This window comes from Xiphophorus couchianus, chromosome 5 (assembly GCF_001444195.1).
Source record: "Xiphophorus couchianus chromosome 5, X_couchianus-1.0, whole genome shotgun sequence".
In the NCBI taxonomy this organism is placed as follows: Eukaryota; Metazoa; Chordata; class Actinopteri; order Cyprinodontiformes; family Poeciliidae; genus Xiphophorus; species Xiphophorus couchianus.
The window spans coordinates 7,227,527-7,251,470 of record NC_040232.1 but is presented as its reverse complement, the minus strand read 5'-3'; the positions used below and the strand labels follow the sequence as shown (position 1 = coordinate 7,251,470).

Sequence of the window (23,944 nt, the reverse complement as noted above, 5' to 3'; positions counted from 1 at the left end):
TACACACCGACCATCATTTTTGTTTGTCTGATCTGTGATCTATGATTTTTAGTTTCATTTTAGGTTCTAACAGAACAGAAGTCCCTTTCTAGAAGATCTGGAGGATCTGAAGGGCCTGCAAGATAAAATCTAATTTAATCAAGCGATCAGGCTAAGATTATTGATAGCTAAAGATTAAAAGCACAACTGTAGAGAGCTTCTGCGTGTTTACTGACTTTTGGGTGGTCTTCTAAATATTTATTGTTTAAAATTACATTTTAGTATTTCGGTTGTCAGACAAAAGCAACACAGCGTGGTCTCTGGCTTGCCGTAGATCAGATGTACCTATTTGAAAGACAAGCCTCTCCTACCAATCACAGCAACCATGCAACATCTGCCGGCCAATGAACGGTGGATGACAGAAGGTGCAGTTGCATTTCCATCAGAACCACCCACTTCCTTGTTGAACTGAAGCATGACTGTTGGGATGTGAGTCTTTGGCAGTAGTGACAGCTCACTGAGGCTCTGACACCCACCGGATCACGGCTCCCGTCCTGAGGAGACCCGCTCTCTGTTACCATGGGGGTAAGCGCTATAACACACTTTGGGTTCTGACGTATTTTCAGTTTTATTTGACTGAATGCAGTTTTTACTGGGTAATAAGGCGGTGAGGACGGTGTGTCGCATCGTCACCTGGTTGGCTACCCTTATGATCGATATGTTGTTCTATCACCCAATAAAGGCGTTAGAACCTAACAACCAATGGATGCAAGACGTGGTTTCAAGTGTGGCGTTATTGGTAGTTTGATAGGTTGTTTACGCCCTTATTGGGGATAATTGTCCAATCAGAATCTACGCATTTTTTTGACGCTGAGCGTCACCGCCGTAAATCCAATGTGCTTCTCGCCTGCTCTCGCCTGATTGGTCCAGAACGAGTTTGTGGGTGGGATCTACTGTTGTTTTGTGATGGAACGGAAAATGGCGGCTGTTTAGAGACGTTCATGCCGATAGGTTTTGCAGTTCTAGTTACACAGAGAAAATGTTTTTCTATGGCTGAGCTCGTTCGGCTACAGATATCTGTTTTTAAATAACCCGAGGATATGTTTGGGATTCTGTCGGAGGACATTTTGAACTCAGCAGACCAACACTGGCTCGGATTAGAACAAAGCTTCCGTTGATCTTGAATTTAAAGAAACTATATAACTTATTGTTCCCGCTAACTTCTAGACTATGATGTAACCGAGTCGGACTGCTTTTTTTCCTTTTTGCATCTTTTTAACCGCTTTGGTAATTCACTCTAAATCAAAGCGGAGTCAGCCAAACTCTCTGTAAGCTCTGTTATTTTAATCTTTTTAAAGAGTCTTGGATTGCAGCCATTTAGGTCCATACTTTTTAGCGGATTGTTTACAACCAAAGAGCCATGTGGCCCTACGGTGCAGGTTAAAGGTCTTCTTTGGTGGTTCTTTACTTCTTCAATAGAGAGAAGCCAGTCGTTCCAACTGAATATGGATGATTCAAAGCCTCGGTTCAGCAAAAGGCTGGTAAGTTTAATAATTCCCGTTTAGGTTTCCCAGGCCGCTTATGTAATGAGGAAAAAGAGTGAAACAACTGAATGTAAACTATCAGGAAATCCCACAGCATGATCACAGGGCAGTAGAAGAGGCCCTCCAGGCTTGTTTTGAAGCAACTGATTGGACTACTCTCTGCCAGCCACATGGAGATGACGTCAGTGCCATGACTGAGTGTGTGACTGACTATCTAAACGTCTGTGTGGACAGCACCATCCCCACCAGAACAGTGAGATGCTTCCCGAATAACAAACTGTGGGAAGGCAGAGTCTCTTCAATCAGAGGCTTCTTCAGATTTACTGAAATACAGACCACTACATGAGATCTTTCCTGCCAACAGCCATCACCATCTTCAATAACGTTTTGGAGAATTAATGAGTTATAGCAACATTTATTTTCCCTTTGGGATTAATGAAGTATTTTTGAATTTGAATTTGTTGCTACTACTGCCATGCTTGACAGTTTGTCCATGCTTCTTAAGGCTGCAGGAATGGAGAGCTGTTTTTTCCTGGTTTTGGCCCTGGAAGAACCAAGCTAGACTCCATGGCTCATATGGCAAATCGTTATTACTCTTAGCTGTTTTTTAAAGTTGTCGTACAACTATTGAACAATGTAAGCTGATGAATTTGGTTCAGAGATTGTGCATCTATGTCTGGCTGCATTTAAGATCCATAAATATTAACGTACTAGAACAGGGGTGGCCAACCAGACAAAGACCAAGAGCCACATTTTTTACCAAGTTACTGCAAAGAGCCACATCATATGCATAGGCACACATGAACATCAACACATCCCTTCCTCATACTCATACTTTTGCTCAGCCAGATTTATTGTAAATTTCACACACTATTTTAACACTACAAAGACCACAGGCCAGACATTTTCAACAATGAACACTGTGCACTTTCTCATGCAAACAAACTCTGTTTAACCAAATAAACAAACAATAATAGAACAATTTACAATACATTTATACATTTTTCCTTTTATTATGTGCATTATATGTGTTATTTAATGGGACTTCTGGCATTCCTTGTCTTGAACAATCCTGTTCAGATCTGGCTTGTACTCCGTTGTTGTCACTCGAAGCAATTCTTTGACATGGATGTCAGTCAGAACAGACTGATGCTTCGATTTCACATGTTTCAGGGTAGAAAACACAGACTCGCAGACATATGTTGACCCAAACATTGACAGTATCTTAAGTGCAGCTCGTTTGACATTGGGATATTTTTCCTTTGGCACATGTTTCCAGAATTCAATGGTCCCTTCCTTTAAAGCTGGTTTCAGTTGGTCCTCCTCACGAAGATCAATCATCTCCAACTCAGCCGCACACTCATCTATGACTAGCGGGGCTTTCAAACAGTCTGTCTCAGCATTAAATGGGTCGACAAGGAATGTAATCTGTGGCCTTTTCAGTTGTAGATCACGGAACCGGGCCACAAAGCTTTTGTGCAGGTTTTCAACCAGTGTTGCATATCTGGCTCTTTGCTTGTTCAGGGTGGCGCTGGTGACCTGCCAGCTGGCTTTTAGTAGAGTGGGAAAATGTGTTAAATTTCCCCTTTGAATGTGCGCCTTGAACAAATTCAGTTTGTTGACAAATGCAAACTGTTGTGATTTAAACTCAACGGACCCAAAGCGTGTGAGCACACGAACAGGAAATCAGCCAACACAGAATAATCAGAGTTTACTTATTTTATTCTTTTTAGCGCTGAAAAGAAAGAGACGCTTACCCGTACAGTCTTATGTGGATGTCAAGTGTAAAGGCCCGAATCTATACAGCATCTGCTCAAACACAGAAGACACATTGCTTATATCCTAAAATCCGCCTCCTGGTCTGCTGATGTGTTACGTCACTAAGGTCCTCCTAGTGGTCAGACGATGAGCTAAAGTTAAGTTTCGTTTCTACAGAAAGTGTCCGTATAAAACAAAAGGCTTTTGTGCAGAATCTTTGTGTCCGTAGTTGTGTGTGCGTGCATGTATGGTGCGTGTCTGGAGTAAACGTCTCAACAAAACACACTTTGCACCAGGTCAGGCAGCCCGTGCAATGTTCCAAGCCAGTTGATATGATGCAAGCGTTACAGTCTCTGAGTGCTTTGTAAATTTTTGGAAAAACTTTGCCTGCTTTTCTGTCTGACTTTTCAAGGTAACCAACTTGTGCTTGCGAAGTTCAGTCCCTTTTGGAAATTCCTGGTCGATGTTAGCATGGAGTGAGCTGAAGGTTTGAAGCCTTAAAATGCGACAAGGACACCTGACATATAAGGCAGAATGGCTTTCCACTACGTTCAACAAAAAAATATAAATTCTCCCACTCTGTCAAAAACGTCCTGTGTTCATCTTCATATTTTTGTTTTCCTGTGCATTTTTTCCCTGCCATTTTGAGCGCGAAAGGTTTACTCAAATGATTTTACTTTTACTGAAAAATTGCGCACATGCGCATTTGACGAAAATACCGTATTGCACTCAAGCGAAGCGAAACTTGGATATTATAGCGACCCTACAGTATGTGCTAAATGTTACTGGATGTTACACTGTTTAGAGATTAAAATTAGAGTGTATGATGTCCCATTGTCCGCGAATGCATCAGGATGAATGAGAGCGCGAGGGGGCGGGGGAGTGAGAGTGAGGGGTGAGCGGAGGTTTGTGTGAGAGCAGATGGCGAACTACTGGAAAGAGTAAGGCTGCAAGAGAAACAAAGACTGTTTTTTGTTTGTGTTGTTTTTGCGTGGTTACGGCCAACAGTAATTGCGTGCTGCTGTTGTCAATAATTGACAGTTCATTTGACTATTTTTTGTCATTATTGCACGTCTGGCAGAATGCGACTATATGAACGTAAGAGCCGCATGGAACCGGTCAAGGAGCCGCGGGTTGGCCATCCCTGTACTAGAACAATGATCAGTTTAATACCAAGAAATGCTTTTGGTTGAGTAATTAACTGTTTTTTGATTATTTTGTGGTGTACAAATAAATTCAGTGTTATGAAATATTAGTTACAGTCTAACCCACAGATGTCAAACTCCAGTACTCAAGGGTCGGTGTCCTGCAGTTTTTAGATGTGCCACAAGTACAAAACACTGGAATGAAATGGCTTAATTACCTCCTCCTTGTGTAGATAAGTTCTCCAGAGCCTTGCTAATGACCTAATTATTCTATTCGGGTGTGGTGCAGCAGAAGCACATCTAAAAGTTGCAGGACACCAGCCCTTGAGGACTGGAGTTTGACACCCCCTAACCATTCTTGGAATTTGGGTTGACTGTTTAACACCGTCTACTCAGTTCTGTTGATAGGTTAAAGGTGCTTCCCATAACCATTCAGTGTGGCTTTTTAAAGTTTTTTTTGTGTTGTTATTTGTCTCCTTCCGTACTTCTTAATTTGATCTATCCACTACAGCGAGCCGGTACTCGAAGGCGTTACCATGACGATGGGATCTCAGATGAGGAGATTGATGGGAGAAGGATGTTCAGCTTGGAGGAGAAAGTCAGAAGCGAAAAGTTCAGTTCTGATCGAATCATTCGCATGGAAGGAAAAGGTTGGTTAGTTGTGTTTAACCATTGTTCAGCGTTTTTTGCCTCACAATAAGAGACAGAAGCTTTTCTTAACACTTTTTTTTTTATATGTACACTTCAGTCCGTTTTTACATTTTTTCCATATTTCACAGATTTTACATACGAGTTCGTCCAGAAAGGTGGCCTGAGAGACCCGATCCTGTTTGAGAAGCCTGAAGGCCTGGGAATCAAGTAGGAACATTTCTGTTTACCGATTACTCATAACCTGTTAGCTTGTTCATGAGTTAGCTGCTGTTAGCAGCTCTTAGCTGCTGAGCAAACGGGTCAAGTTAGCTTGGTGGCTAATACGACCTGATATTTAAAATAAACTTTGACTTTTGTGTGGTTCTGCAGGATGCCAGAACCTGATTTCAGTGTCAACGATGTGAAGACGTTTGTTGGTAAGATTTTAATTGTTATCATCTTTGTTATTGTTTTTATTATTATTGTATGTTACATCTTCATCTGGGTAAAGCTACATGTCTTTAATTGGATGTTCTGCACAGAGAATAACTTCAGTTTCTGCAATAGTGAGAAAATATGGAAATAAATCTTTGTTCCAGTTCTTCATACATATTGAAAATATGTATTTGTTATCCATCCTACTCTTCTATTAATCTGATATTACATCCGTTATCCATACATCCTCATCTATTTATCTTCTCATCTATTTTTCCTTTTGTCCATTTGTCTTCTCATTATTTTGTCCTTTTATCTTCTCATTCGTTTGTACTTTTGTTGTTTTGCCTTCTCATCATTTTGTCTCTCCTCAAACTCTTTCTTCTCTGATTTGATCATGTGACCAACCACCTCCCGTCTTCTTCATCCTCTCAGGTAGCAGACGCATGATAGACGTCATGGATGTGAGCACCCAGAAGGGGACAGAGATGTCCATGGCCCAGTGGACGCGTTATTATGAGACTCCGGTGTCTCAGAGAGAGAAACTCTATAATGTTATAAGTCTTGAGTTCAGCCACACCAAACTGGAGAATTTGGTTAAAAGACCAACCACAGTATGTTCTCTCTCTGTGTGAATATACTGACATCAGTAACGTTTTAACTTTCAATACATTTTATTTTATTTTTCTCGTTTTTGTACGCATAGGTGGAGCTCATAGACTGGGTGGACAACATGTGGCCTCGTCATTTAAAAGAGAGGCAGAGGGATTCAACCAACTCCATCAATGACATGCAGTATCCAAAAGTCCAGAAGTAAGTTCACTTTCTTTCTTTCCAGGAGTCAGTGAAACCCTAACCCTTCATTGCAGAAACACAAAACCTTACCATAAAATCTTATTTTTTTTGGTCTAATTTCAAGTGTACATATGTGAGTTTTGTCTTATTTCATGTGTACAAACTAAGGGTATTATAGTTAACTAAAACTAAAAAAATAACAAAAAGTTGAGAAAAAACATTTTCGGTAATTAATGGGAAAAAACTGTTACTAACTAGAACTATGCTGTATTGTATAAAAGTAAAACATACTGAAATTAAAGATAGAACATCGTTTGTTTTTGTGGAACTGATGTGAAATTTACTTTTTATTTATTTTAACCACACAAGCAGTTTAGATCAACTGTCGGCAAATTACGGCATTCCATACTCCACCAGGTGGCGCTAGTTCACGAAATGCAAAGCAGCAAAAATTGGGAGAAATGCCAGTCAGTTTGTTGTTCAACAATAATAATTTTTTTCAAAATAGTGTCATCTATTGAGTATTCAATACAAAATCAATACACAAAACTTGATTCTGCACATAAAAATGAACCAAAGTATGGAAAAACTAAAACTACTACTAGAACTAATAAACTAAACAATCTTTAACTATTAAAAACTAGCAAACAGTCACAACAGGATAAAACTGAACAATAATGAAAAATCCAAAACTATTATAACCCCAGTACTAACTTGCAAGTGACTATTCAGCAAGATATGTGGGCTTGTTTTAAGTAATTAATTTCTTAATATTGATGCAAAAGTTTTAGTTCCACTGGCAAATTATTTCACTTATTACATGGGGAAAATGTCTTGTTAAAAGTTAAATAATCTCTCAGTGGAACAAAATAAATATTAAGAAATTATTTACTTTAAAAAGCTGCTCTGTCTTGTTGAAAAGCTACTTTAAGTTAGTTTTGTTTTATTTAAAGTGTACTACGATATTTGCACTAGAAACTAGACAAAAGTACTTGGTAATATATATTTTTGTTCCATGCTAGCTCTTCTGAACTCAACCATCGCTGCTGTTTATTCCTCAGATATTGCCTGATGAGTGTTCAGGGTTGCTACACAGACTTTCACATCGACTTTGGCGGGACGTCAGTCTGGTACCACATTCTCAAAGGGAGGAAGGTAGATGTAAAATGTTTTTATTCGGGTTTATTGTGTTAAATGGTGCAGAGTTTGTACTGATAATAATAAATAAAATGCGTTTGTGTTTTAGGTTTTCTGGCTGATCCCTCCGACGGATCCAAGCCTGGAGCTGTATGAGAACTGGGTTCTGTCTGGGAAGCAGGGGGACATTTTCCTGGGAGATCGAGTGTCTGACTGTCAGAGGATCGAACTGAAGCCGGGCTGTACGTTCATCATACCCTCAGGTACGCTCAGAGTACGTCTGACGCAGCTGCTCAGGAAGCAGTTCTGATGTTTGGCTTGAATCCTCAGGCTGGATTCATGCGGTTTACACTCCCGTGGATTCGATTGTATTTGGAGGAAACTTCCTGCACAGCTTCAACATCCCCATGCAGCTAAACATCTGCAACATTGAGGACAGAACTCGGGTAGGTTCTGACACAAACTCTCTGAAATGTAAATAACAACAAGTGATGGTCAGGGGCTGCCTAATTTATTTTATTTTATTTATTCATTTTTCTTTTGAGGAACCCAAAAACAGTTGAAGAATAATAGAGAATGCAAGTGGTTGATGTTGATTAGAGCTGGGGGATAAATTGATTATATCGACTAATCAAATTTTTTTCTTATTGATGGTTTAATTTGATCAGAATGTGGATTTTCGTTTCTCCCACCAATGTACTATGTGTTTCCGTAGCTCAGATTGTTTTACATCGTCTAATTATTTTGAATTTAAATTCAAGTTAATTCACAGAAGAGATGATTGAAATAAATGCCAGGTTTTATAAATATTTTCAGTTGTTTTTAATTTATTTTTAATAAAATTTGAGAAAAAAAGGGATTTAAATCTTATTTGGTATGAAATAATTGTAGATTTTATTTTTAAGCCATGTCATCCAGCTGTAATGCAGATGGAGACTTTCTATTTATAGTCAGGGTAAAATTATTACTGACATAATATTTTTATAATAGAAAAGGTTACGTAAAACACAAAGTATTTGCCTTTTTATAACCAAGCTTTTATAATAAGTAAAAGCTGACTTTGCTTGCTGCGACCAAGTTATTTAACAATCAAATAAATCTTGTTTTTCTAACCGAGAATAAATTTGTTCAGTTGAGTCTAAAAGAATTTGAAAACTACAACCTTTTCTTTTAATACAAAACATGTACTAAATTATTTTAAGTTTTGAATCTACAAAGAACAAAATCCCTTAACAATCTAAAAAATTAGACAATGTTCTTGGCCCACGAGTATTTTTGACTCAACCATTTTGCCACACGTGACATAAAGTTTGTACACCCCTGGTCTTGGTTTTCCCTCCGCGTCGGCTGCAGGTTCCTGTGAAGTTTCGCTGCCCGTTCTTTTACGAGATGTGCTGGTACGTGTTGGAGCGGTACGTCTTCAGTCTGACAAAGACGTCCTACTTCACCGCTGAGTTTCAGAAATACTCACTGGGCACAGGTATGAAACAAATACATAATGAATACAGTTTGTAGATTGACTCTGGTTGTCTGCTGACCTTCAGTCAATATTCTGGAAGTTCGTTCTGCTGCCTACAATGTTTCTTTACACTAAGTGGAAAATGTCGCAAATTGAAATTATGAAAATAAAGTAATGGAAACAGAGCAATTTCAATAAAAAGTTTTTACGTTAGAATGAGGTGGTTTTTTTCAGCCATATCAAAACAGCTTTTTTCACATTGGAGGAGTCATGTGATCAGCACCCGGCTGTTACTACTGGCAGAAACACAGAAGAAGACAACAGGAAGTAGCAGGATGACAATACCGTATTTTCCGTATTATAAGGCACACTTAAAAGCCTTTAATTTTATCAGAAAACGTCAGTGCACCTTTTAATACAGACCTTATATATTGTTCTGGAGTAAAACAACACCTTCTTGTGAATTAATATGGATTAATTCTGGTTGTGCTTACTGACCTCGAGTCAATTTTGTGTGTTACACGGCGCTCACTGTGCTCTGTCAAAATGTTTAGTTACATTACGTTACGGCTACCGTAGTAAGGAGTGTCACAGAGTAATACGTACTGATTTTTCTGACTGTTTTGTTTGCGCTTCATATATAAAAAAAAGATTGAAAGTAGACCACTCATTAACAGTGCACCTTATAATCCACTGCACCCTACAGGTAAAAAAATACGGTAGCTGTTTATTTAAATTTTTTTAAATTGTTTTGGACAATGTGCCATTGGCTCCACTAGAGCTCTCACAGCATCGTCGCGCAATTCATAAAAGTTGTTTCATTTGAACGTGTTGAATCAATAAAATGATTGTTGTATCTGCAAAATCTGTAAAATGGCCGACTACAATTTCCCCAAAACGCCGCTTACGTAGCCTATCCCAAGTATAATGGGCTTGTTGCGCCTGAATAAAACGTGACATCTCCTCTGATTGGCTCATAGATGTTGAATGCTAGCGCCACGGCTGAAATATGAATAATCTGTTGCTGCCGTTATGTTAGTGACTTGGGGAGTGAACAGGCTTACCGATGTATGATTTTAATTAAATTTCTTATTTAATGGAAACACAGCAATCACAAAATTGTGTTTTGTCGACATTATCAGAATATAGACAAATATTTGCGGACATTTTAATTGAAACACAGCTACTATTTCAGCCCTTATACACTGACTGAAGCAATCTCTGACTAATTCAGTCGTTTACATTCCCATCATCAGATCTGTACCACAATATCTTAAACTTTAGCTATTCCTTCTGGATGCCCAACTTGTTGCTTTGCTGTTTTTTTGTCATCGGCTGTAGATGTACGGTCCAATCCTGACATGCTGAAATTTCTCTGATTAAAATCTGTTATCTGATTCAGAGGAGGATTCTGATAAGAACGAAGAGTCTGAAAAGTTTCCATCCAAAGTCCATTTGACTCCGCTGGAGCTGGAGGGTCTCTGGAGTTTGATCAGCAAACTGGAGGCGCTGCCGTCGAGCAAAAGGAGCGTCCCTCCCGGGATCCAGAATGCTTCAACTCTCATGACACACATCAAGGTATTTTACATCACTTTATCTTAACTGGTTAATATTTTGAATGTTAATTTTTTTGTTTTCAATTTCTTTTAACAACTCTTTCTTTTTTTTTTCTTTCAGGCTTTACTGAAGGAACATGCTAATGACAACCCTAAACTGTCCTACACTGGAAAACCGATTGTGAAGTGGGCACCCAGGGTAAACATTCATCTGAATCTGACCCAAACGTCCTTCTGGACCAAAACAACCTTTTCAGTTTTATAACTATTTACACTCACATTTTCTTTTGTGTTCTTTTATTTTTCCCATCATATTATCTTAAACACTCGTTTCGTTTAGAAACACCTTGAGCTTAAAGTAACTTGCCTGCTTTATCTGGTCCAGTTTTCTCAGCCTCTGTGACGGACAGAAAACATCCATTTTGTGGTTTATAGCTATAAGTACTCCTTCCTGTCGATTCTAGAAAAACAAAATCTGCCGTCCAGCACAGAGACAATCAGGCCTGTCATAAGAACAAATTTTACTGTACGTTAAATTGTCCTGATAATTATTGCGATTAATGATAATTACATTTTTTGAGATCCTTTTCAAGTAAATTTGTTGATGATGGCATAAGAATAGAGGTGCACCGATTTTCTGGCCGGTTGCCGATTACTGATCTTTAAAAATTCAGACCTGCCGATTCTGATTTTAGCTGATACCTGATAACTGATTTTTTTGTCTGAAATGTTGCTAAATATAGCAATAAAGTGGCCGAGTTGTGAACAGTGAGGTGACTGTTGTTAAATATGAACGTGCAGACACGACCTGGTGGGCTGGTCTGTCAGTCAGACCTCTCTCAAAAACAGGACAGTGGTTGATTTTAGACCTTTGCTGATGCATGCAAGTATCGGCTGATCACCGATCTCCCAAAAGTTAAGGAAATTGGTGCCAAGATGAATGCAAGTTTGCTCTCAAAAAACAATACACTTTCATTTTGTAAAGAACACTTAACACTGGAACTGGAAGATAATTTAAATTTCCAAAATAAAACACAACAATAAAAACCCATAAACAGAATGGATTATGATTTCTCTGTGAACAGAAATGTCCTTCCTAATTATTGATATCGGCTGATATGAAATGGTTAGATTGTGATGCGTATGTAAAAAGATGTCTGTGTTAATGCCTTCAGCGTTCAGACAGACAAATCTGGCAACTACCCTTTATCAAATGATATAAGGGACAAATTACTTTAATAAGTGGAATATACTACAACTAACAATAATAAAGTAAAATTTTCTTGACTTTTCTGCGTCTTCCTCAGCCTTCGTGGTATCAGCCGCCTCCTCCGCCTCCACCGCCACCAGCTCCTCGTCCTAAACCGCCCTCAGCGACCTCCATGCAACGTCCGCAGAAACCCTCCTCCTCCATGTCCTCCCTGAGGCGCCGCAGAGTCAGGTAACAAAAATAAAACGAACATTTAGGCTGGGCACAACCAGAATTACTAAAGGGATGGGAAGAAGGACTGCGATTTAGTGAACAATTTTTCTGATGATTAATCGGATAAACGCAGTGTAGGGCTAATCTGGTGATTCTTTTTTGGATTAACCCAACTAATAATTACATAGCAAAAGGTGTTTATTTTACTGAATTTGAACCAGGTGAAGCTAAAAATGCTCTACCCAGAATTCCTCAAGTTTTGGGTGGAGCATTTTTACAGACAAAGGTTTTTATTTTATCTTTAATGCTAAATGTTTATATTTTTGTAAAATCTTTGGATTAGAAACTGCTCTGATTGTGTTCTTTCAGGAAATGGCCTTTTCTTGAGTTTGTATACTCCAGTTAACAATTAATCAATTTCTAAATTATTTCATTACTATTCCAATAATTGATTAATCACGATTAATCGTCTCAGCCCTAATTGGAAGTCCGTACAGAGTCCTAATTTGGTTAAAAATATGAACTGAAGTGTCTGAGGAAGGACACAATGCTCCAGTGCGAACCTCTGATCATTCCTCTGATTCTGCGATCAGGCTACACTTCTTCATGAAGAGAATTTATTTTCACTGTGTTTGTGAACCTTTCTTCCGTTTGTCTGCAGATGTAAGCGCTGTGAGGCGTGTATGAGAGCAGAGTGTGGAGACTGTAACTTCTGCAGAGACATGAAGAAGTTTGGAGGACCTGGGAAACTCAAGCAGACCTGCGTGCTGCGGCAGTGCCTCTCGGTAAGAAAGTTCAACGTTTATTTGTTGTGTGCAAATCTCTTTGGTCAATGAAATTTTACATTACTGTTTGCAAGAATGTTACTTAATAAGAAAGGTGAAAAAATTAATAAAATGTCAAATACATTTTTATAAATATTTCAAAATATTATTTGCAAGTACCAATAATGGGATAATAGTAATTAATACATATACATTTTATTCAATAAATAGTGCATATCTGCACAACATCTATAAAAAAGTTTCCATCCACATAAATCTGCACTACTGCACCCCTGATTATTGTTTTAAACATTCCAGACCCGTAGGGGGCAGTGTGGTGCAAAGCTCAGGCCGCCTCAGCCAACCAGATTGCTTCAAAACAACCACAACTTCCTGTTAGGAGTTAAACATGGCACCAGCAGGTTAATTTATATGGACAGATATGGGTGTTAAACTACCTTTAATTAGTCTATTTGAATGTAAAGTTAATAAAACACAAGACGATATCGACTAGGAATCACATCGCTGCATTATTTGTTGCAGAATAAGTCTCAGTTTGCTCATGTGGACACACAAATACAAATATGGAGTTTTCTCAAATAATTTCTCCATGTTGGTTGGAGATTTTATAAATAACAGTTTTGAGTTTGAGTAAACTAATAAAATGCATTCTAATAGTTTATTTTAATGGGTGTGCATAAGAGTGACATGACACTGTGATAAACATGAACGAGTCTTCATGAATGTTTCTGTAAAAGTCGGTAAATAATGATGCTTTTAATGCAAATTTGACACTTTTAGTGGACTTTTAATCCAACCTTTAGTGCAACTTTGCATTAAAAGTGTCATTATTTATTGAATGACCCTTTGTGACAACGGTCGTAAACATTCATGAAGACTCCTTTATGTTTATAACAGGTCAGTCTTATACATACCCATTCAAATAAACTGTTACTGAATGGATTTGTTTTTCCCAGATGTTATGCCAAAGGTATTATTCACAGGGTTTGTTGTAGTGAGTGAACTGATTTTTCCTTTTTGCGTGTGTGTGTTTTGTAACTTTGCTGCCTTGTCCAGCCGGGCCTCCCGCTGTCTGCAGTGTGTGAAATCTGCAAGGAGCCGAACCAGGAGGAAACCGGAGACGCTTCCCTCACTCTGATGGAGTGCTCCAGCTGTGCTCAGATTGTCCATCCTGCCTGCCTTACAGTAAGCTGGGAACATTTGTTTTTGTTCGTACAGGTTCCTTAAAATCCTTTAAAACCATTTAATGTCAACTAGGTGTATTAAAATTTTGGAAAGTGCTTGATTTCTGTATAAAATCCTTGAAAGTGCTTGATATTCAAACTGCAGTAGCCATCCAAGAGTAAAAGAGTATCTGGTAAAAAGTCGACTCAAGTTCTGAGTAACTGATCAAATTATCAATCATTTAATATTTAAAAATGTCATCATTAGATGGAGAAAATATAATAAGTGGAAATTTTGATATTTAGAGGATGAAAATTAAAATAATTCATACAAGTAACAAAAAATAACTAAATCAGGCAAAATATGTTTCTTTTTCTAAATCAGTTTCTTTCAATAAAATGTTTTACTAAACTTTAATAAAAACGGCAGATGTGTGTCTGTGTCTGGTGAATTAAAATGTGTGTTTTTCATTCAGTGGGTAGAAAATCCAGACATTTTACTCAAGTAAGAGTAGAAATACTTCATAATAAAATTACTCAAGTAAAAGTAAAAAGTACAGAGTAGTAAAAATACTACTAAGATTAAATAAAAAAAAAAAAGTTTCTCAAGTGAATGAAGTTATTACCCAACTCTGGTGCTGACTTTCTGTTTGAATGTCCTGTTAGGTTCAGGGCGACGGCGTCGTGAATAAAGACCTGCCCAGCTGCTGGGAGTGTCCAAAGTGCGTCCAGGGCATCACCGATCGAGAGGTAATCAATATCCTAATCTCTCTTTAGCTTCATGTCACTTTGTTTGGTTTAGTGGCTTTATTTCAGAGTCTTAAATTTATCCTGTTTACAGTGTAAAGGTGACAGAGGCGATTCATTGGTGAGCCAGAAGTTATTTTATCTTTTACATTTTATCTAAATATGTGACGCCTTCAAATGCATTTATATTCCTTGAGCCTTTTTCATATTTTAGTACTCTATTAGGATTCTAAGTGATACTGGGATCAGTTGGAATGTATGTCTAATTTAAGTTTTTGTAAAGTGCCTTTTGTAAAAATATTTGTTGTGAATTCAGTTTATAAATGAACTGAATTCACTCCAAAAACAAAAAAAATTACCAAACACTTTTGGTCTAGATTCCAGTACAAATTTTGTAGTGTACATGAAATAAGAAAGATTTAACTTTCAACATTGTTTTAAGGAAATGATTCCAGATAATTTCACTTATAATATGATAAAATGTCTTATTAGTGAATTAATCTGCTTGTAGAACTAGTACTTTTTTCATTAATATTAAGGAATAAATTGACATAAAATAAGGTTTGTCTTATTTCAAGTGTACTAAGATATTTCCACTAGAAATTAGACAAAAAATACTTGGTAAGATTTTGTTTTTTGCAGTCTTGAATTGAAAGGCAGACTGTTGCATTGAATTTCATTTAGGGGTGTCCGAGTAAAGGAGGTTAATAAAAATAAGTTAAACAACATGAACTACTCTGTGTCGGTCTCTCATGTAAAAGGATCAGTTGTTTTTAGGATCAGTGTGATCAAACTTTTAGCTTCTGATTCCTTTTGTTTTTAATCTTCCTCTTTTCCTCCGATGTGCAGAAAAGGAAATCTTCATCGCTGCTCGATGCTCGAATTGCTAAAATTTACAGACGACAGCTCCACAGCCAGGAGGGCGACGACTCGGGGAGTGATGACGACGATCACGGTTTGTGTGTTTTAAATGTCTGCTGGAAGCTGAAAGTGGGCAATATGGACTCAAAAGTTTTATAACAATATTTTATGCTACTAAAAAGATAAAAATATTAACTATTTATTGCTACTTTTTTTTTTGTCGCAATTAATGGTTTAGTCGGAGAAAAAAATTTGATAATTTCCATTCTGATAATAAATATATTTTGAGGGCCAATTTTGTTTACAGAAACATCATAATCCCCCAGAAGTGAGACTTTTTTTTCCCAATCTCCGATTCTGATCTCAGAATTCTGACTTTTTTTTTGTTATAAATTCTATGACTTTTGCCTGTGGCAATTAATTAATTAATCGGACAAAAAATTTAAATAAGTTCAGCAGCTTTTCCGTCACTGTTTACTTAAAAAACATAAAATATGCCAGAAGAAAGAAGCAGTTTTCTGATTTTTATGCAATATTGACGTCTCCTGTTGTCACATTGTGTCTCTAGTGTCTCACAGAAGAAGAATGGGCCACTCGTCCAGAAGGTCGTTTGGCGCCAGCAGGAGGGGTCTGTCGCGGGGCGGCTTGTCCCACAAGGGGAATCGAGGCGGGTTTGTGTCAGGCGGCTCCATGTCGGTCCTCAGGCTGAAGCGAGGGATGGGAATGAAGGAGGTAGGGCGCAGAGGGCGGGTCCGGCTCCGCGGAGGATCCAGGATGCAACGCAGGGGAGACGACTCCGAAGAGTCGGACGATGACGAAGACGACGACGAGGACGACGACGATGACGACGACGATTACGACGAGGACGAGTGCGACAGCGAGGAAGAGAAGGACTATCTGCGCCACAAACACCGGAGACGCAGGAGGGACTACGACGAAGATGACGACAGCGAGGGGCAGGAGTTCGACCCCGAGGAAGAGGAAGTGGACACAGCAGAGGACGACGAGATGAAAGGGGAGGACGACGAGGAGGACGGACGCTGGGATTCGGACCCGGAACCGCCGGTGCTGCTGGTGTCCGATCTGAACGACGACCTGCTGAGTGGATCCTACCTCACGGTCACGCTGCAGCAGCCGCACAAGGCCAAGACACAGTCAGGTAAACGGAGGAACTCAAGTGTTTAATTAATGATGGGACTCGGTTAAATTGTCAACTTAAGGTTCTGAAATTAATCAAAATTAATAAAACTTTAAGCAAACCACATATCAACAAAATAAAGATTTTTAATTAAAAAAATTTGGTTTTTTTGCTGCTAAATTATTGAATAAATGGTAATATTTTACCTACTTTTATTAAAGCTGCAATATGTAATTTTTATAAAAAATGTTTTTTACATATTTGTTAAAACTGTCACTGTGTCATGACAGAATGTTATGAGAAAAATAATCTGTGAAACTGAAAAACAATCAGCCAATCAGAGCCCGGAGGCGGGTTTTAGCACTGTCAGTCATGCCCATCTAAGTTCCACCCCTTCTCACGCCGTCTTTCCTCTCTGCTACGCTGCAGCTAGCGTAGCCTTCTATGAATGCTAAGGCTAGTTAGCATAGCTACCTGCGACGGAAGATGAACAGTTTTCCTGTAATAGTATGTTGTTTCTCTGCCATTAGCACACTTAGCAGTGCGTTCACAAGGTTGATTGAGGTGCTAAGACACTCCCCCTGGCTCTGAGTGGTTGTTTCTGGAGTAGTACATTTATGCAGATGGCAGTAGGATCACAGATGATCTGTATCACGCCATGCTGTCACAACATAGTGAGAGTTTTACCAAAAATGTAAAAAATATATATTTTTATTAAAGTTACATAAAGCAGCTTTAATAAAAATACACTAATAGCTCCTATAAACAATATTTGTTTTCAATCCGTAATTTGGTTTATTCAACCATCAGATTAGGGAAAAGTCCTATTATATTCACTCTGATCATTCATGTAACTTCTTTAGAAATATGAACCGTGGACGCTGATATTAGCATTGGGAACATTGGCGCTGCTGCTACATGTTTAGCATTAAGTTGCTATTTTATGCCTGAATAGCTTCACTGACAGGCTAACTCCTTTTAGCACAACTTTTACCCAACAAGTTTTTTCCAGTGTCCCATTAGATTGTTTTTTGAAGAAAAAATTAACCTACAGTGGGCAGAGAGAAGCATCTCTGTCGTCCATTTTGTTTGTGGATGTCGCTTGTGCGTCACATTTACAGACGTACCAGAAACGATCAAAAACAAAGGTTCTGACGTTTGTATGTTTAGAGAAAAAAAAAAAAGAGCAATTCAAGTTGTATAATTAATTTATTGTAATTATGACGTTAAAGTCCTGGCTCTAGTTAAAGTCCTTCTCTCTAGCTGAGTGTTGTGTTACCTGAGCACTACCTGTTCGGTTCAGGCTCCATCGTTCCAAAGTTGGAAGCGGCCATGGGCTTAAGGTCAACTGGAGCTGCAGGAGGTCAGCAGGGCTTCATCCAGAGAAAGGCGGCTCATTCCAAACCGTCCAGGGCCCGAGGTTCTGATCCTGCTGACTCTGTAACCCCGAGAGGACCGGGCAGGTAGAGATTTCTCTGTTTTAGTTACAAATACTCCTACTACTTCTATCTGATAACCAGAGTTATGCAGTAACTAGTTACATTTACTCACACTTACTTGAGTAACTTTGAGAAAATTTACTTTTTGGAGTATTTTTAATTATACTTTGACTAGAGTAATTTTACTACGCAGTATGTGAGTAACTTCTCTGAATGAAGAACAAATATATTTTAAATAGAAATTCACCAGACAGACCCACACCTACAGTTTTTGTTCAAATTTAATAAACTTTATATTGATTTGTAATTTTATTTTTCTTTTGCCTGCTATTGTTATGTTGTAACCATGTTATTTCCTCGTATATCCTCTCTGTCAGGCCTCATATACGAGGAAACCAAGGAGACAAAAGCAGGAGAAATTACTCGCCGTCTTCCTCAGAGGAAGATCAGGCTGCTGCTTCTGCCGCCTCCCTCCCATCGTCTCTACTGTCCCTGCCGTCCTTTAAGGATGCAGGAAGTGATCGGGGAGGGGAGAAGGAGGTCTGGGTGTCCGTCTTCAGCTACTTGAACAGAGCCGATCTGCTGGCCTGCATGACTGTCTGTAAAGCCTGGTACAAATGGTATGTCTACAGATTCAGGTTTATTAAAATCAATTAAATTAAAACACTTGCGATTAATTGACAGCTAATAGTTTGTTAGATTAAAATGAGTTCCAATCGATTAACTAAATATGTCCCCTTAGACCTATTTGCAGTGTTGTAATTTGGCCGCCATCCAGCAGAGGGCGCCGCTAGTCATAGTTAATCGGAGCCCTTGGTACCAAGAATTAAGATGGCGACGGGCTCGTCTTTTAACAGAAATGAGAAACGGTCCAAATGGAGTCCGGTATGGGATGTAAAATGCTCGTTATATGGTTCTGTTTATATTTATGAATACTTTAAAAGCTTCCTAAGTTATCGCATTAATAGCGCCCATTTAGTCGAGCTGCATGACGAAGCAGCGTTAAGTTTTCAACCAAAAGTTACTCCTGTGCTAAGACGGCGAGGTGTAACGACAGAAAACGGAAAGGATTATGGAGCAGTGATGGGATTTTCGGCTCCTTTTCGAGATGCGGCTCTAATGGCTCTTCTTACTGTGGAGAGCCGGCTCTTTCGGCTCCCAAACGGCTCCCCATATATATTTTTGACATTGTTAATTAATTAATAGCTTAAACCTAATTTTATAATATTTTGTTTCATTATTGACATTGTTAAGCACTTATGATGAGTAAAAATGCCGCATAACAATGCCTTATAAATAAACCTTTTATTATAACCAATTAAATTATCACAAAATAGCACCACTTCCACAAAAATAACTTAAAATAAATTAAACGGTTAAATATAAATACAAACACCCACCACAATACGAAAAAGTATCAAAGCAGCTTCATAACAGAAAAGGTGCCACAATACAAATATCAAATAATATTCAGTGTTATGTGTGATTGGTCAGATGTGTGGAGCACACGCTTGACATGAGGGCAGTGGACGGACCGAGGGAAAAAAAACTCTCCGCTATGGCACTGGCAGAAGAGCAAAACGCGCAAGGAGAGGGAGAAGGGGGGGAGAGACAGCGAGGCACTGCAGGACAAAAAAAAAACGATGTGGGGAAAAACTGTCGGCTCTGGCACTTGCAGAGCACAAGCACAACGACAGGGAGGCGGAGAGACAGCGATATACTGTAGAAAAAAACCCGGCTCCCAAATAGGTCCTAAAACGGCTCCCATTGTGGAGCCGGTTCCAATCGTTCACTTCAAAGAGCCGGCTCTTAGAGCCGGATTGTTAGCGACCGACACATCACTATTATGAAGAACGCGATCGAAAAGACATGATGCCAATAAGGGCGGCTGAGTTTGAGGTACGGACGAAAACAATTAATAAACGTACGTTTAAGTTTCGACTAATGGTTTGTTGTTAAATTTTTGAGGGTCTTTGTGAGTTTATAAATATGTCTAAGGTGAGAAAACTAACATTTTCTAACTAACATTTTCTGTTGATTCAGTCAGTATTTAATACACCTGACGAAATTTTTGAAAAGTGCTTCCTAAAAGATGTAGGAGAGTAAAATCGTATTTCTAGAATAAAGTCGTACGAGAATAAAGTTGAAATAATGAGAATTAAATCACAATATACATGAATAGTCATAATACAAAATAAAGTTGTAGTAATATGAGAATAAAGTCATAGTATTACAAGGTCATAGTAGTATGAAAACAGCCATATTACAATAATAAAGTCATAATATTATGACTGCATTCTCTTAATACTTTATTCTTGTAATATTTTCATTTTATTCATGAAATTTTATGATTTTATTTTTGAAATTTTCTTAGCGTGTCCCTAATTATATATTTTTAAATACAGCATATTATGAGAAAATAACCCTTCATGTTATGGAGCCCTTCACATTACGGACGGTCTACTAGCCCTACAATATAATAGAAGAACTCTGGTTTTTAGAAAAATGACTGGATGTCAGTTAATCGTCAGTCAATGGATAAGATCAATCGACTTTATATTTATCCATTAATTGATAACTTTCATCTTTACGGTGCTGTTGTGTGTAGGAGCTGTGACAAACGCCTGTGGAGTCACATCGATGTGAGTCGCTGCAGCCCGCTCAGTAACCAGGCGCTGGCAGGCATCATTAAACGCCACCCGACCTCTCTGGACTTATCCTGGACGCCGCTGGCCATGAAACAACTCAACTGCCTTCTCACCAGACTCCCAGGTACAAACCGTCACAAACACACACCTCCCTGTCCGTACACGCCTCATCACCCTCAGACTCCTGTGTTTCTCTGCAGGTTTGAGGGAACTCAGGCTGACTGGTCTGCCCTGGTCGTGTCTGTCTGCTCTGGTCTCTCCCACTCTGCCCCAGTTGCAGCTGCTGGATCTGCGCTGGTGTGAAGGCATTAAAGAAGCCCAGATTAAAGAGATCATCACCCCACCTGGTCAGTAGAAGTAGGCAAAATTTGAGCCAAGTGACTTTAAATCCTGGCTCTGCAAAAACACAAAATCTTACCAAGTATTTTTGGTCTAGTTTCTAGTGCAAATATCTTGGTTTTGTCTTATTTCAAGTGTACTAAAATATTTGCATTAGAAACTAGACCAAAAGTAGTTGGTAATATTTTGTTTTTGCGGTGTGAAAATGGCTGAATTTCAGTTAGATGTTTGCAAACTGCTTCATTTCTGTATGAAGTGCTTGATGCTCATACTGTGCAGTTTTGTAATAAAATGCAATCTAATGTTTGATTAAAGGCCTAAATTTGGAAAACGTTTTTTACAAAAAGAAAAAAAAAAAAAACTACAAATGATCAATAATCATCGCTCTAAGAGTCACTTGTCATCTTGATCCGCCTGCGCAGACTTGGAGTCGTCCCGCAGCAGACTCAGGAACATGGTGACGCTGCGTCTGTCCGGTCTGGATGTGAGCGAGTCGACACTGAGGCTGCTGCAGCGCCACATGCCCCAGCTGGAGGCACTGGACCTGGCTCACTGCAAGGACATAACAGACTCTTGCATCACCCTGCTGGCAGCTGCTGGGACTCACACCCGCAACAATCTCAGCGAGATCACGCTCTCTGGTGGGTGTTTAAATGATCACAATCTGAAAACTGCCAGTAATTTAGTATTTTAACTGTCAACGTAAACACATGCACTAATGTTTTCACTAAAACCAGGAAGAGAGTTTATAAATCACTGAATGGCTTAACAGCATTAAAGATCTGCTGCTGTTTTATCAATCTTCCAGACCTCTCAAGTCTTCTGGTTCTACTCTGCATCCCCAGAACCAGAACTAAATGTGGAGACGCAGCATTCAGCTTCTATGCTTGTATGTTTGTTCAAATCTGGAACAAACGTCCAGAAAACTGCAAAGCAGCCGAAAGACTGAGTTCCTTTAAATCTAGACTAAAAACCCAGTTGTTCAGAGCTGATTTTGATTCATAATCAATGAAACATTGACCAACATATTTGATGATGGCACTTAAAATGAAAAAGGTTTACTGGTTTTCTCCGTTGTTGACTTTTGTGACTTTTATAACCGTGTACTTTTGTGTTTTTATGATGTGAAGCACTTGACCTGTCTTACTGAAATATGCTGTTCAAGCAAACTTGATTGACTTAATTTGACAATTTTAATATGTTGTTGCATAATGCAGATTAATCAAACTACTATTTTGACTTATAACCTTTCTCTGGCGGAAGATTGTCAAGTTCAATAGGAAAAGAATGGAGTGGGAAATTTCGAAATTAACGTTTGAAACAAAATTTGAATTCAAAAATACTGTTTTTGGTACTAAAGGGAAATTAAATGTTGTTGTAACCCATATTAATTCAAATTCTTCAGTTATTGTAGATGGTGATGCTGTTGGCAGGAAAGATCTGCTGTAGCTGTCTGTATTGCAGCGAGTTTGAAGAATCCCCTGACTTTAAATCTTCCTGAATATAAAAACCTGGAAAACTGAGTTTGGTTTGAGACAATAAAACATTTTTTTGAAAATGTACAAATGTTTTTGATATGGGTGGTTGCCCAGGGCAGAATCAGAAAGGAGTAGAGCAGCCAAGAACTAGAAAATAAAATCTGTCAGTTGTCCCCCGAGCAAGTTTGCTGGTGGAGTAAGTTTCACTTAGTTGCTGTTGAGAAGTTAAGACTACAAACAAAAAAATCTGATAACTTCTTGCATTTTTATTGGAGTGCAACAGGAGAAATGAATATAAATATACAACTATGGGCGTGCCGTGGTGGCGTAGGAGATAGCGCGACCCGTATTTGGAGGCCTTGAGTCCTCGACGCGGCCGTCGCGGGTTCGACTCCCGGACCCGACGACATTTGCCGCATGTCTTCCCCCCCTCTCCTTCCCTGTTTCCTGTCAGCCTACCATCATATAAGGGACACTAGAGCCCACAAAAGACCCCTGGAGGGGTAAAAAAAAAAAAAAATACAACTATATTTATATTTCAAGCTTACAAATTAAGGCCTAGTGATTAATGGCGATTAACTGTTTTGATTGCCAGCACTAGTTACCCTTGCTCATCTCATCTCTTCATTTAAATCCTGACTTGTTTGTGTTTGTAAGGTTGCAACCAGCTGACGGACGGCTGCCTGCCTTACCTGAAGCGTTTCTCCTCTCTGACTCTGCTGGACCTCCGAGGCTGTAAGGGAATCAGCAGACGTGCCTGCGATGCTTTCATCTCAGATTTGTCCCACATCGCCCTCTACTGTATGATGGAGGAGAAGCTCATCCAACGCCTGGACTAACGCCACACTTTTTTTAAAAACATCACCAAAAAGAGTGGCCTAGAAGTGACTTCATTTAATCACTGATGGAGGTGGATGGGAGTTCTCCCTTTTTATTACAGCTTGTAATTTAAAACATTAAAAAGAAAGATGGAGAGGAATTTATTACTTTAGTATTTTCTTTGTAAACAGAGGATAGGTGTTTGTGAATATTGTTTATTTGAGCACTGTGCTAAAATAAAAGCTTAGTAGTCCTATGTATGTTATTTCTGTTCTAATGGGAGTGGTCATAAAGTTTTCACCAACAAAGCAAACTTGATCATCTTTTTTTTTTCTTATTAATGAGAATTATTGCTACAGCCAATCTTACTCTGTTAGCTTGTTTACGTTCTCTTAAATTTTCCCACACTTGCATAGAAAATGCATTTTGATTTGCAATGCAAAGCAGACCAGAGTTCGACGGCACGGAGTCCTGCCAAATCCTCTCAACCAGCAGGGTTTCACAACTGAAATTTAAGGATTTTTAATAAACTTAATCCTCAATAAAGATAAGTTTATAAATCTATGAGAATGTGTTCTCTCATTGTTATGCTATTATGTTACTTGAAAATGGTCTCAAAGCAATTTTATTGTTTATTGCAATAACTTATTGTTTAATGTATCCCAC

General features: G+C 38.7%; 1 protein-coding gene across 3 annotated transcripts; it reads left to right on the top strand.

Moving 5' to 3' along the window:
* Window positions 1-409: 409 nt before the first annotated feature.
* Window positions 410-23,842, top strand: kdm2aa (lysine (K)-specific demethylase 2Aa). 3 transcript variants are annotated; one of them, XM_028018971.1, is made up of 25 exons: window positions 410-564; window positions 4,938-5,076; window positions 5,206-5,284; window positions 5,447-5,493; window positions 5,927-6,105; window positions 6,198-6,304; window positions 7,348-7,441; window positions 7,533-7,686; window positions 7,754-7,869; window positions 8,777-8,903; window positions 10,285-10,460; window positions 10,560-10,637; window positions 11,746-11,879; window positions 12,523-12,646; window positions 13,703-13,831; window positions 14,476-14,559; window positions 14,651-14,677; window positions 15,406-15,511; window positions 15,986-16,576; window positions 17,859-18,018; window positions 18,372-18,614; window positions 20,603-20,766; window positions 20,843-20,989; window positions 21,404-21,622; window positions 23,117-23,591. In XM_028018971.1, exons 1-25 carry the CDS (start codon window positions 559-561, stop codon window positions 23,296-23,298), a joined length of 3,612 nt encoding a protein of 1,203 aa, XP_027874772.1. In that variant the 5' UTR covers window positions 410-558; the 3' UTR covers window positions 23,299-23,591. The 3 variants fall into 3 exon arrangements, with proteins under 3 accessions (XP_027874772.1, XP_027874770.1, XP_027874771.1); XM_028018969.1 differs by lacking the exon at window positions 410-564 and adding an exon at window positions 939-1,520 and having other exon boundaries at window positions 23,117-23,842; XM_028018970.1 differs by lacking the exons at window positions 410-564; window positions 14,651-14,677 and adding an exon at window positions 939-1,520 and having other exon boundaries at window positions 23,117-23,842.
* The last annotated feature ends 102 nt before the right edge of the window (window positions 23,843-23,944 follow it).